General features: G+C 55.1%; 1 protein-coding gene and 1 long non-coding RNA gene across 3 annotated transcripts in view; one reads left to right on the top strand and one right to left on the bottom strand.

The window, feature by feature from the left end:
• Nucleotides 1–836: 836 nt before the first annotated feature.
• Six3 (SIX homeobox 3) lies at nucleotides 837–12,797 on the bottom strand. 2 transcript variants are annotated; one of them, XM_075955550.1, is made up of 3 exons: nucleotides 12,691–12,797; nucleotides 4,068–4,884; nucleotides 837–2,319 (listed from the first exon to the last, which is right to left on the bottom strand). In XM_075955550.1, the coding sequence occupies exons 1-3, from the start codon at nucleotides 12,752–12,754 to the stop codon at nucleotides 2,127–2,129; spliced, it is 1,074 nt and encodes a 357-aa protein (XP_075811665.1). In that variant the 5' UTR covers nucleotides 12,755–12,797; the 3' UTR covers nucleotides 837–2,126. The 2 variants fall into 2 exon arrangements, with proteins under 2 accessions (XP_075811665.1, XP_075811666.1); XM_075955551.1 differs by lacking the exon at nucleotides 12,691–12,797 and adding an exon at nucleotides 12,307–12,415.
• Nucleotides 11,005–12,951, top strand: part of LOC142839431 (uncharacterized) — an 18,608-nt gene continuing 16,661 nt past the window's right edge. The window contains exon 1 of the long non-coding RNA XR_012908746.1: nucleotides 11,005–11,387. This is a non-coding gene — a long non-coding RNA (uncharacterized LOC142839431). The remainder of the gene's footprint in view (nucleotides 11,388–12,951) is intronic.

The following is a 12,951-nucleotide window of genomic DNA, read 5'->3' as shown; positions in this document are numbered from 1 at the left end:
GCCCATCCGGCCATCCTTGAGAACTGTGTAGCCACAGCCGGCCAGAGAAGTGTGGAGCCCGCAGAGGAACGTGCCTAGTGAGGGGTGATGTTTTTGTTTTGTTGCTGGTTTTCATTTAACCGTACAACCCAACCAAAATCCCTTAGAAGCTGAAGGGACTCCGGGTAATCCCAAAAGACAAGGTGAGAAATTTCAAGTAGATTCAGACACTTAAGGCAAGCGACCCAGTCAGACGAGGCTGGCGGTGAAGGCAAAAGGGAAAGTATCCTGATTTTAGACCCTAAAGTCAGAAAACTACCTCCTTCTTCCCTTCGCCTGTCTTCCCCATCCCCGCCATAGTTAACTATTTTAACTTCCTCCAAAAACGGAAGAAGAAGAAATAGACAACGACGACAACATTTCAGCTTCGTTCAGGATGGATGCTTGGTTTAGGGGACCTTGTGTATTTTTTCCTTTTAAGAAAGCAAAAAAACAACTAGAAGGCTACCAAAACATCCCGGAGATCCACAAGAGCCGCAGGACCCTGCAAACCCAGGGCAAAGCGCTTGGGGAAGGTTCAGGCCCTGACCCCTAGGCGTGGGAAGAACTAGTCGCAGCCCCCTTCCCTTGGGCCCTCTTTGCCTTTCTCTCAGGATATTGCTTGGACTCTCTTTCCAAACAAGTGTTTGCTCTCAGTTTTCGACTCAACTTCCAGAAAAATCTCAGATCCAGCTTTGACAACCCTTCCCTCAGGCTCTGGCGGTTGCAGAGCCGGAGAGCAAGAGCGAGGTTGGGCCGCTGAACCCTGCACCCGGGAACTGCAGGCCTGGGCGGACACAAACACCAGTCTCTGGGAGTGATAAGAAAATGGAGAATACTGTATTTGCTTTAGAAAGTTTTTACATATAGATAAACACGCAGTTAAGATAACAGTAAAAGCGCCCTACGGGAGTGAATGAGGCCTCCGAAGCGGCTAGGAAAAACTTGGAATAGCTTTTGCATAAGAATCCTACGGCCTCACTCAGCTTTCACTGGCGAGAGGGTCCCTCTCTCTCCCTAACCCTGGCCACCTCGCCAAGCCTCGACTGACAAGTCGACGGCCAGGAACCCCGAGTAGGAGGAGGAACCCCCCAAAAGGAAAGAGGTGAGTGAGCAGGGAAAGAAGGAGGAGAGAGGAGGGAGAGGAAAAAAGCAGGTATCATATACAAGCAATTGCTACACATATATTACAAACTGGGAAAATGACCGATCATTAAGATATACATAATTCATATAAAATTTTGAAATAAAAATAAAAATCTGTTACAGTCATAACTATTCTTTTTCCACATTTATAACCAGTACCCACACAGGCAGTGACAGAGTGGAGAGAAAAAGGTGCTTACGAAGAAAATGATTGTCTGCTGAACAAAAAACAAAAGATTCTATCTTGTTTGACCAGTACTTGGACTTAAAAACAGAGAGAGAGAGAGAAAGAGAAAGAGCTAAAAGAGGAAAGAGCAACAGAAGGAAGAAACATTTGCTATTTCTCTCGAGGAGTTTTTCTTTTTCTTTCTTTCGTTCTTTCTTTCCTTTTTAAAAAACAAATTCAGAACGGAGATGTCAGATTTTTTTTTCCTTTTTGTCTGTTTGTTTTTGTCGTCTTGTCTCGGCGATGGTGGTTTTTGTATGGTCGACTCCTTAAATCACTTTAAACTAGAGAGAATATTTTCCCAGATACAAATAAATCGTCATGCAGGTGGGGTGCCGGGTCCGTGGGAACCAAAAGGAGAAACCGTGCTTGTCCTGGAAAGTATACAATTGTCACCTCTTTTATGTTTTCTGCCCGCAAGATCAGCGTTTGTGACTGTCTGTTGGCGTCGCGGTCCTTTGGGGTGGCCGTGGTGGTAGGTGGGGGGGGGGTGTTGATGGTTTGAGGTTAATTTATTTTTCTTGTTTTTTTTTTATATATTTTTGGCTGGGGTGGGAGTGTGTATGGAGTGTGTGTGTGTGTGTGTGTGTGTGTGTGTGTACGCGCGCACGCGAGTGCGCGTGTCCTGATTTCGGTTTGTTCTATGGATGGACCAGAAGGAAAAGGAGCCGGGCTAGGAGGAGGAGGGGATGGTGGAGGGGGAGGAGGGAAAGGAAGAGGAGGGCGGCCTTGGCTATCATACATCACATTCCGAGTCGCTGGAGGTTACCGAGAGGATGGAAGTGCCGGTGTCCGCACGCTCCGTCAGGCTGGACACACTGGTGGTGGGGCTGGCCGCCGTGGACGGCGACTCTGCCGAGCCGTGCGTGGGGCAGCCGGGCTCGGTCAGCGAGCGCATGCCGCTCGGTCCAATGGCCTGGTGCTGGAGCCTGCGAGAAAGAGAGAGCGGAGCCCGCCCTGACTCAATGGCCCACCACCCTGCTCCCCTCACTGGCACCGCGGGGGACTGGCCCGGCTGGGCCCGCACCCCCCTACCTCCGCGGCCTCCCGCTTCGTGTGCCCCAAGCCACCGCCCCCGACTGCGCTTTGTGTTCTTCCAGGCACCCAGCTGCTTGCTCCCTGAGTACCGCAGGGTCTTCCTAACTCAAGTCCCGGCTGCAAGTTCCTTTGGCTTAGGGAAGTGTTCCAGATAGGGACGGCCTTAGAGCAGGGGTTGAACCCCAAGCCAGCCGCCTGCGGAGACTTGAGCGGTCAGTAAGGGACGCTGAGCCCTGGACTAGCAGACAGTGGGGAAAGAGCTTCGCTCTTCTTCCTCAACCTCGGAGGCTCTAGTAACTGGGCCGACTGCATGGAGACCTAAAAATTCCATACAGCCTCCTGCCACGGCCTTCCCAAACATAATCCATTGCTGCGGGAGGTGGTGGTGGGGTTCTCCCAAGAGTACCCACCGTTTTACTTTCTGAGTCCCTACGCGGGGAGCGCAGGATCCGGGGATGAGAAAATAGGGAAGGTGGGGGTTAAAAGATGAGAGTAAGAGAGAGAAGCAAGAAAAAGGAAGAAAGAGAAAGCAGGAGGGAAGGATAGACTGTCTCTTTTTCAGGCAAAAAAGCAGTTGCCTGAACCTAGTGTCTCCCCACAAGGAAGCCTTTTCCTGGTCCTGGGTGCTCCCCTCATCTGGCGAAAAGTGGCCTCCACAGGCAGAGGTGAGAGGGAAGTGGCTTCAGGCTTGAACCCCCTAAACACACACACTCCAGGTACTCCAGCCACCAGCAGCTGTTGGCAGCTGGGGCTCCTGCTCCTTCCCAGGCCTAGTGCCTTTGAAGTGGAGCAGATCGAGGCTCTGTATGAGAGCTTTCGCTCACCCGAGCCCCCCTTCTTTTCCCTTCCCCTTGGACTCAATTTCTCTAGCCCCTCTCCTTTTTCTACGTACTTCTCGCAACCCAGCTTTAAGGATTCACAAGAACCAAAACTACTTTGTGACTTTGTAACCAACTTGCTTGAAACAGAGCTGCACCTGCTGGCGGTTGCTACCCAACTAAGTGGACCAAAGGGATGGACGCTCCTTAGCCGAGAACATAGAGATATTTAATGCTTGAGGAACACCAGGATTGGACACCCTTGTGTGAACACATTAATTAAAACACACTAGGCCTCTTCGCACCCAGTCTGCCTCTCCTGTTCAGGGTTCGGAAGGAAACTCGCTGGATGGTGGTCACAGGCCTTCCCTTTGTGGCAGAAACACTTGTCCACTTGCCCCTCTTTATCGCTTCTGGACATCTCTAAGGCTCCCAACCCTTGTTTTGCCATGCATGGATATAATCAGACAGCAAATAGAGTTTTGGTTTCCTCCCAGCCTTCTAGTTGGGGCCAGGGTTGAGAAAATCTGCCAGGGGACTAGGGCTTCCAAGACCGGCACCACGGGTTGAGGACACTAGAAGCTCTCAGAGACAGTTCTGGCCCTGATAAAAGCCCCTCTTGGGCAAAGTAGCCTATAACCCTATCCTCCCCGGTTCCCGGTTCCGGGGCAACCAAAAACTTTCTCCAACTATCCAAAGAGACCCGGCTCCTCCAGCTCTGGGTCAGCCGCCCCTACTATGCCAGGATAGTCTGCATTTCAACCCGTCTCCCCTTCCCCAGCCCCGGAGGCTGTGGCCCAGTCGCGATCCCCGCCACTGACCTGTTCTTGGCCGCCGCGGCGCGGTCGCGCTGTCGCCGATTCTTAAACCAGTTGCCTACTTGTGTGGGAGTGAGGCCGGTGGCCTGCGCCAGTTCGCGTTTCTTGCTGGGGTTGGGGTAGGGATCCTGCAGGTACCACTCCCGCAGCAGGCTCCGAGTCCGCTCCTTGAAGCAATGAGTCTTCTGCTCGCCATCCCAGATGGTGCGCGGCAGCGGGAACTTCTTGCGCACGCGGTACTTGTCCACCGGGCCAAGCGGGCGGCCGCGCAGCTTCTCGGCCTCCTGGTAGTGCGCCTCGAGCCACATGGCTTGTAGCTTGCCGTGAGACTCCTTGGTGAACTTGTGGTTCTCCAGGATGTGGTACAGGTCGCGGAAGTTGCCGGTGTGGAACGCAACAACGGCGCGCGCGCGCAGGATCGACTCGTGTTTGTTGATGGCCTCGCACGCCCCAGGGGCCACGGGCAGCGACCAGAGGAAGCGGCCCAGCCGCTCGATGTCGCCCGTCTCCTCCAGCGTCTCACAGACGCTGGCCACCTGCTCCGGCGAGAAGTTGAGGGTGGGCAGCTGGAACATGGACAACTCTTCCGGGGGGGCCCTGGAGCCGCCGCCGCCGCTGCCGCCTGCTCCGCCAGCACCGCCGCCTCCCGCACGGTTCCCGCCGCCGCCGCCTCCTCCCTCGCCGCCGCCGCCGCTGCCCGCAACGCTCCCGCCGCCGCTACTCGCCAGAAGTAGGGAGCAGTGGTGAGAATCGGCGAAGTTTGGCAACAAGAAGTGGGAGGAATAGAGGTCTAGGGGGGAGCGGAATACCATGGACTGACCTGAGAGGAGAGGAGAAAATTCAGGGAGAGGAAGAGAGAGGGGAGGAAGAGGAGGAGAGGGGCGATGAGGACCAGGAGGAGGGAGAGGAGAGGGGGGAGGAGGAGATGGAAAGGAGGGGGGAGCAGAAGGAGAAGGAGGGGGAGGAGGAAGGACGTAAGGGACACCCACACCCCACACACATCCACATACACACACACCCGCGCAGCCACATAGAGAGGGAGGAAGGAGAGCGGCCCGGTGCGCGCGCGCAGAGAGAGAACCCGAGGCAGAGAGGGAGAGGGAGAGGGAGAGGAGAGCGAGAGGAGAATGAGAGGAGAGCGAGAGCCAACCACCGCCGAGTCAAGATTCAGCGATTCCACAGCAATCGCCCTAATGACAACAGCCTCATAATATCTCCCCTAAATCCACAGTGAGTGCAGCATTGAAACATTTTGTTTCGCTTTTCTATTGGTCTGCGGCGTGTCGTTGTGGCGTTGCCACGGCAACCACTGCCAATCACTGTCAGCCCTGCCAATCAATACCGAGAACGTAAGGACGGTTTTACCACTTAGCCGGAGGGGGGGGGGGAGGGAGAAGAAGGCGAAACAGAATTTAAAAAAAAAATCTTTGCAACTCTTAATATCCTCTCTCTCTCTCTCTCTCTCTCTCTCTCTCTCTCTCTCTCTCTCTCTCTCTCCCTCCCTCCCTCCCTCCCTCCCTCCCTCCCTCCCTCCCTCCCTCCCTCCCTCCCTCCCTCCTCCGGCTCAAAGAAGTTGATCCAAAAATTCGAAAAGGAATGAGACAAGCAATTAGTTGCGGGGAGTGTTTCAGGAAGGGAAGGGGCTCCCAGCCTCAGGAGCACCAGGCTGCTTGTCTGTGGAGAGGCAAAGGACCAGGTGGCCCGGCCAGGTTTGCACACGGTGTCTCAGTTACGACTCTCTGTCAATCTGCTCCCTAACAGTGGTCAAGAAGAAAGAAGAGAGGAGATCGGGAGGCCTATTGCACTTTCACCCTAGGAAGCGGCTGGATGACCTTAGATTTGGGAGACAGCATCTGGGACCCAGGAGGTGAACCCGGGACCTGTGAGGGCTTCCCTGGCCAGTGCCACGGAACTCCATTTATCCCACTTCCTTCCATGCTAAACTACGTAGCTCTTTGCGACCAGACAAGAATCAGTGAATTTTTTCATCCCCGTGTATTTTAAAGCACTTTCTCCTTCTCCAAAAGCAACCCCATTGTTTGTTTCTCCACCCCCAGACTTCAGCTGCCTCCCACAGTTGTAGAGCAGCAACAAGAACCCAGAAGCCTAGGGACTCTCTGGACCATGGGGAGTCTGGAGGATGCCTACTTTTCCTACATCCATGGGCACAACCACTGAGCCTTCCCAGCACCCTCTGAAAGATGCTGAAACTGTAGAGGGCACCCTGGGGAAACACCCAAGGCCTGAAAGTTCCTCGTTTGTTCATAGTGTAAATAACTATGGTAATAAACAATAAAAGTCTAATTTCTCCATAGGTAAGGTAGTATCACAACCCTGAAACAGACTGCCTCTCTTCCCAAGAACGCAGAGGGCCTTCCTTGCCTGCGGGCGACCACAGCCCCCAAGCCAGCCAGGGGCATTTATTCTTAGGTATGTTGCTTGTAAGAAGTTGTAATCTGCATCTTGAGGCCAGCCTCCCTTTGTCAGGCTTCTGTAACTATGGAAGTGTGATTTACGCAGATTTGTCCGGGTCAGAGACATCTTTCCCTACGCACTGTGTATATTTAGACAGGATTCGGTTTGGTGTTAAAAAGTGTATATGTTGAATGGATTCACACACAGTAGCCAACAAAGCCCACATTGTCGGCCCATGTACAACGCGTATTGAAACGCAGCGCCCAGACTTCAACTAATCTGCTCTCAATAAAGCTGAAATAATTATCCTAAGCTGCCTTTCCAGAAGAAAAATCATTGAGGAATTCAAAACTTTTTTTTTAAAAAAAGATCTTTTCTACATTCCGATGCAGATCTGGGGGCGCGGCGCCGGGTACTCACCACTCGGGAGATCTCAATGAGGGAGGAGTGAAAAAGAGATTGTGGGAGAATTTAAATGTGAACCTAACTGGAGCCTGGAGCTAAAATGGTCGCAGGCCTTAACTTTCAAGCTCAGGTCTTTCTTAGGCCTTGATCCAGCAGCGCCAGGTTTTAAAGGGAAAGCCCGGTTAAGGGTAACACAGAGTGCTTGGGTTGGACTAGTGGACTATACAGCTGTCTAGCTGGAGGCAGGTGGGGGAACCTAAACTCACTGACTAGGGTGGAAGAACGCTTCCCCTAAAAGATGGGGTTTGTCGAACTCCACTTTGGCGATCTGTCTCTCCATACATTTTCCTGTGGACCAGGAGTCCCTTTCCGCTCAGCTGGGAGGCTCTGGGCGGTCGCTCATTGCGGGCACAGAAAGAGCCCAAAGGTTGGGACACAAAAACAGACACTTCGTCTTTTCTTCCCGACCCCTTTCTCTTGTAGGGGAAGGATTATAGGCTGAAAGGTGGGAGGGAGAAGGGGCAGGAGGAGGAAGCGGGGGGAGGAAGGAATGAAAAGGGGGAGGGGAGTGGGTATTGTGCCGCGTGGGGGGGGGAGAATTCCTACGGGTGGGTTTCCGAATATTGTGTTCAACTTTTTGAAAGCAGCTCGTGACCCCGAAACTGCATCCCCCGGAGCCGGGGACCCAGGCGCCAGGCGGGCGGGCGAACCCGGCCAGTCCCTCCCAATCCCCGCAACCCCCGCCTCCGAGTGGGGGGGAAACCCAGGCCTGGAGGGAGGCTGGGCAGGTGCCGCGGGCTGTGCCGAAAGCGCTGAAATCGAAAACCTTTGCCACTCAGGAAGAATCAAGGAAAAGAGATTGCAGACTCTGCTCCGGAAAAGCCCTGCACTCCAGCCACAGCCTGGTCGCTCGCGGGCCGACTGGGCTTGGCAGTTCGGTGGCAGCCGCGCCGTTCGAGCGCTTAGCCGAGAGGAGGGCGCAGGCAAGGCGAACAGCTCTGAGTGCGATCCTACCCCGCCCGGGCCTGCAGCAGCCCGGGACTGTCGGAGGGCCTGTGCGCGAGCAGAACTGGGCTCTGCGCCGCCCTCTGAGCCCACCTCCTGGCCACTCCGCCGCCAGCGTTTCTCCGGCTTAGGCCGGAAGCGCTACGCTGCTTCCAAACCCGGTAAGTTGAGAGTCCTGAGAGCTGTGCAGGGAGGCGGGGCGGATGGTCCCCGGTGCTTCTGGTGATCCGCAGGGTCTTGATCTAAAAGGTTTGCGTGGGTGCGTGAGTGGAGGTGCTGTGGACTCCTAGAGTTTTTCCAAATTCCCATGCACTGAGCAACTCGGGAGAGCGGTTGGTGCAAAGGACCCAGGCTGCCTTCTTCGATAGTGTGAAGTGGGTAATAGGAGATCTAGGAAGAGCTCAGGACTCTTCCAGAGTAGGTGGGACGCTGAGAATCGCCTGCACCCCAATACTCTCAGAGCTGCAAGACCAATTAGCCTGTAGGCGCTCTCTCTCTCTCTCTCTCTCTCTCTCTCTCTCCCTCTCTCTCTCTCTCTCTCTCTCTCTCTCTGGGAATTGGTGGATCTGCGGCTTCGCTACCTATGGAGGTCACCTGCTCAGAGAAAACTGCCATCACCGTCAACCCTGGCTACCGAATCTTGGAGTCAGAGTTCAGTGACTGGGCCGGAAGAAATGAGGGCATTTGAATCCGGGAGTGCTGTGTGGTGCTCTGCCAGGCACTTTTCTACAAACGTAGAAAGTCTCAGTCTAATCAGGGGATTTTGCAGGAACTCCACTCCCTCCCTCCTTATTTGGTTTGCCAAGGGTTTCGCAGGTCTGCGGGTGAGCGCGCTGCAGAGGGCCTGGGATAGCTACACCCTTGCTCAACCCGGAACTAGCAACCCAAATGGTCAGGAAGGTTGGTCCTGGGGGGGGCAACGCCTCTTCCGGGCTGTAGGACTTTGGAAGACGGAGATTGCTGGGTAGCGGGTGGTCTGGGCCTCCCCGCAAGCTGCAAACGAAGGAGCTTGGCGCAGGCCGCCAGGGAGGGCGCAGGGGAGCGCAGTACTCGGGCGGGGAGGCCTCGAAGCTCTTCAAGGACCCCCGATTACTTTCCTTTGAACAACAACAACAACAACAACAACTGCTCCCTCCTCTCAGCTTCCCTCCCTTCCTTAGCCTCCGGGGACCCAGGCTTCAAGCAATTGTCGCTCAGGACAGTAAACACAGCTCAGTTGCCTCAACTTTCCCTGTGCATAAAAGTTCCCGGCGCGAGGGGAAATTTGAATATTTGATCAGCCCCTTTGAGTGACCCTCATTAGCCTGGCGCCCTGCTAAGGCCCCAACATTGCAAGAAAGCTGCTGGGCCCGGCATTTGTACGCCTTGTTAGCGCTGCTTAATGAAGCCGCCCCGACGGCTCAAAGGCGGCCTCTGGGGCCGGCAGCGCGCACCGCCGCCCGCTAAAGGCCCTTTCACCCCCCACATCCTCAAACAAGAGAGGTTTGGCTCTGTCTAGGACCTGAACACCTCCCACCGCCAGGCCCAGGAGGGTGGGCACAAACCCAGTCTAGCAGGCTGCATAGTAATCTAGCCCTAGGAGAAAGGAGCTAGACACTGGGGGATGAGAGCTACAATGGTTATGTGTATGGGGAAGTTTTACAGCTTTTGGATCGAGCTCCTCCGTGTATTCCACAAATTTTTCCCCACAGGGCCAGCTGTAAATCAATTAGCCACCCCAGTTCCTTAATGGCATGTCTGGAGTAGTGTTGGTCTGGCGGAAGGGCAGATACACAGGGGAGGGTCTGCTTTCCACCTCCCTTCCTCGGATTCCTTTGGTCTCACCTCCTCAAGAGGCCTCACACTTCTTTCCACCAATCTTCCGACAACTAGAACCCCGGGTCTGTATTTGAGAAAGGGTGGGCAGGTTCAGAACCCCAAACCGTCGCTGCTGCCACCTCCACGGAGCGCCACCAGTGAATGATGTAACCTGCCGCCTCTGAGGAAACCTAGGCATCACAGCCCGACTTGATGGTTCACACTTGCCTTCAGAGTCCCCCTTTCCTGATCTCGCTTCAGTCATGTTTCTAGCCCTGGAGAGGCCTGAAGAAGGTACCCCAGGCAAGGCCACTCTCCTTGAGCCAGACTGGGCCCAATACAATCCTGGAGGAGAAAAGAGGGGAAATTCTGGAAGAAAGGGAATGGAGACAGCCACTAACTATCTCCTCCTTTTCCTCTCTTCTTGGCCCAAGGGACATGGTTGACTAGTTAATATAAGATCTTTAGAAATTGTACTTTATTCCTCGAAAAGAATCGACTTTTCCCCTGCCCCCTCTCTCCTCCGTCGCCCTTTCCCCTGGACATTTGGAACTCAAGGTCTCCTTCTTGGATCCTTAAACAAGGCTTGGGAGCCGGGAACTCTCAGTTCTCCACTGGGGACCTTCTGGACGCTCTAGTCTCCGTATGCGTATGCTCACAACACTTCCTCTGCATCCACTGGGCAGGGTGAGATGCTGACCCCGGGACCCCATTCAAGGCCAGCTTTCAACAACTGCTGGAGGCCAACGTGGGTCTAGGGTAGCAGAGTCTGTCTATCTGACCAGCCCCTCCTCCCTTTCCTCCTTCCATTCAGCCCCACTGCCGTGCCCAGCCCCTTTTCCATTCCACGACCCCCTAAACCAAGCTTCGGCAGACATCCGTTGATCATCTCTGAGCTGGGCAAAGGTAGTGCCCAGGTCATGATCCATTCATAGGGCAAAAGCAGGGGTGGGTGCTCTTGGAGTGAAGGGAGACCTAAAACGAAGGGTAGAATTCAGTTCGCAGCTTCACCGGCTGCTCAGGGGAGGAGGCGAAAGGGGGGGAGGGTTAGAGTCCGCGGGCATTGGGTCGGGGCAGCAGGGACCTCAGGCGTCGGCGTGGGGGGCTAGATACGGAGGAGAGGGGAGGGGTGACGGGGGTCGGCGGAGCGCGCGGGGCGGAGGGGTGTGGGGCTCTTTAAGAGCCACACGGCTAGCAGGAGAGGCGTGCGGCCCAGTGCTGGTAACGCACTGACCCCGAAGGGGATTTAGCGGGAAGGGATCGGTCGGGTTCTGGGGGCTTTGTCCCGGGGATCCCAGAGAGGCCGAGACACAAGAATAAGAAGCGGCTGCAGCATGAAAGGCTGCGAGGAGCGGCGGCGCTGCTGCTCTTGACTTCTGAGCAGGGCTTAGAAGGCCTGCCCCGGCTTAAGCTGAACTGAGGGTGCTGAGCTCTGAGCGCTGAGTTCACGGGCTCAGTACCTTGGCCTCTGAGCTGAGGAGGCGTGGGACTGGGAACGGACGCTGAGTCCTGGGTCTTCTAGGCAGGTCCCCTCTTGGATCTTACAACCTTGCGACCCTAGCGCAGGGCTGTGAGCCTAACCTGCCTCGCCTAACATGGCCAAAGAAATTTATTTTCCCAACTTGGCTTTTGTTTTTGTGTGTCCACCTAAAGCAGATCCGGAGCTGGCAGACCCCAGACTGATTCTCAACAGGTGGCTGGGTAAGTTTGTTTAAAGAATTCTGTATAAATAATCAACTCCTCCCCGACCCCTTTCCTTTCCCCCTCCCTCTTTCCCCCTAGGCGGGTCCGAGTTCGCTGTGCTCCTCCCGCCAGCCTTGGCGGGGGTGGGGAGGGGTACTAGCGGCCTACCATGGGGGGGGGCGGTTCTGACTCTCAGTTCCTGGTTAGTAGACCCCTTGTGAAGTTCAACCCGGTACCCGGGAGCCCCAGTCATAGACCGTCACTCTCAAGTCTCATCTCCTTGCAATGAGCCTCTGCGCCCCAAGAGGGGGAAAGAGGCAGAGCGCGCGACAGAATCTCAAGAGTAGACCTGCAGGAAAGGGGTCGAGGGATCCCTTGACCAGCAGTCTCAGGATTGGGGTTACAGCAGAAAAAGAGCTCTTTATCCTCTTTGTGAGAGATGCGAGAGCCTGCCTGGAGGGGTGCGTTCCAGCAGCACAAAGCCGGGCAGATGAGCGGTTCTGCAACCAAGGGGATGGAGGAGGAGGTAGAGGAGACCAAGGGGAGGGGAAGGGAGGAAATCCAAAGAAAGGCAAAGGCAAAAGATCCCGGGCTTCCGAGAGAAAAGTCCGAAAATGTCCTTAGTGCGCGCCTCGAGCAGATGCGCGCTCGGGGGCGCACAATCAATCTCTCTCTCTCTCTCTCTCTCTCTCTCTCTCTCTCTCTCTCTCTCTCTCTCTCCTCCCTCTCTCTCCCTCTCTCTTTCTCCCTTTCTCATTCCACACAGGTAGCCCCCACACTCTGTTGATCTTGCGGGGTCCATCGCACATGGCGAAGCCACCCTACCCTACACCCCATACCTCACCCCGCCAGCCCAAAGACTGACCACCCAAACTCGAGTCTAGGGAGTCGGGATGACACCCCCCCTCCCAGGGTAGGGGAGCAGGGAGGATCTTACCTGCGGAAAGGTAAGAGAAGCCGGGAGCGTGTAGCAGCGGCGGATAAATATTCATTAGGAAGTGTAAGTCCTTTCAAAAGGCTCTGCGCGCGCACTCTCGCTATCTCTCTTTCTCTCCCTCCCTCTGTCCTCCAGGAAGGATCTCCCCTCCACAAGCTATCTCACCCCCCCTTCCTGCGAAATATCGGGTGGATCCTGGGCTAGCTAACCTGTTGGGAAGCCTGAACTGCCGCAGCGCCTCTAGAGCTAGCTGTTTGCTTTCGCTCTTGGGGCGCGCGTTCCCCCATCCTCTCCCCTCCCTCCTTTCGCCCAGCCCCTCACCCCTCCTAAATTACTACATCATTAGCTTTATTTGGGGGGAAGTAACGGAGCAGCCACACGCACCTCTCCACAGAAGGGTGAATAGTTGATGCCCTGCGAGGCAACCCCATCTCCATCTCCACTTCATTCTCGCCCATCATCTGCACATCTTCATCCAGTCTTGCTTCTTCCTGTCCTCTTTTTCATCTGCACCTCCATCCTGTGTCAACACAACTCCCTCTCTAGCCCTCCCACCCCACCGCCACTAATCCAAATAACAGATTGGGTTGGGAGTGAGGTGGCAAGGTCCGAAGATCCAGTGTGTAGAGGTTAGAACTCCTCCCT

The sequence above is a fragment of the Microtus pennsylvanicus genome, chromosome 21 (genome assembly GCF_037038515.1).
Source record: "Microtus pennsylvanicus isolate mMicPen1 chromosome 21, mMicPen1.hap1, whole genome shotgun sequence".
Classification (NCBI taxonomy): domain Eukaryota; kingdom Metazoa; phylum Chordata; class Mammalia; order Rodentia; family Cricetidae; genus Microtus; species Microtus pennsylvanicus.
This window is presented reverse-complemented; position numbering and strand designations above follow the sequence as displayed.

Bases quoted from the DNA above. Each gene is read 5' to 3' on its own strand.
- Six3 (XM_075955550.1), bottom strand. From the start codon at position 12,754: ATGAAGTGGAGATGGAGATGGGGTTGCCTCGCAGGGCATCAACTATTC. The intron at 4,885-12,690 runs GTGCGTGTGGCT...CTCTCCTCTCAG, and splicing joins ATTCACCCTTCTGTGGAGAG to GTCAGTCCATGGTATTCCGC. The intron at 2,320-4,067 runs GTCAGTGGCGGG...TCTTTCTCGCAG, and splicing joins GCCGCGGCGGCCAAGAACAG to GCTCCAGCACCAGGCCATTG.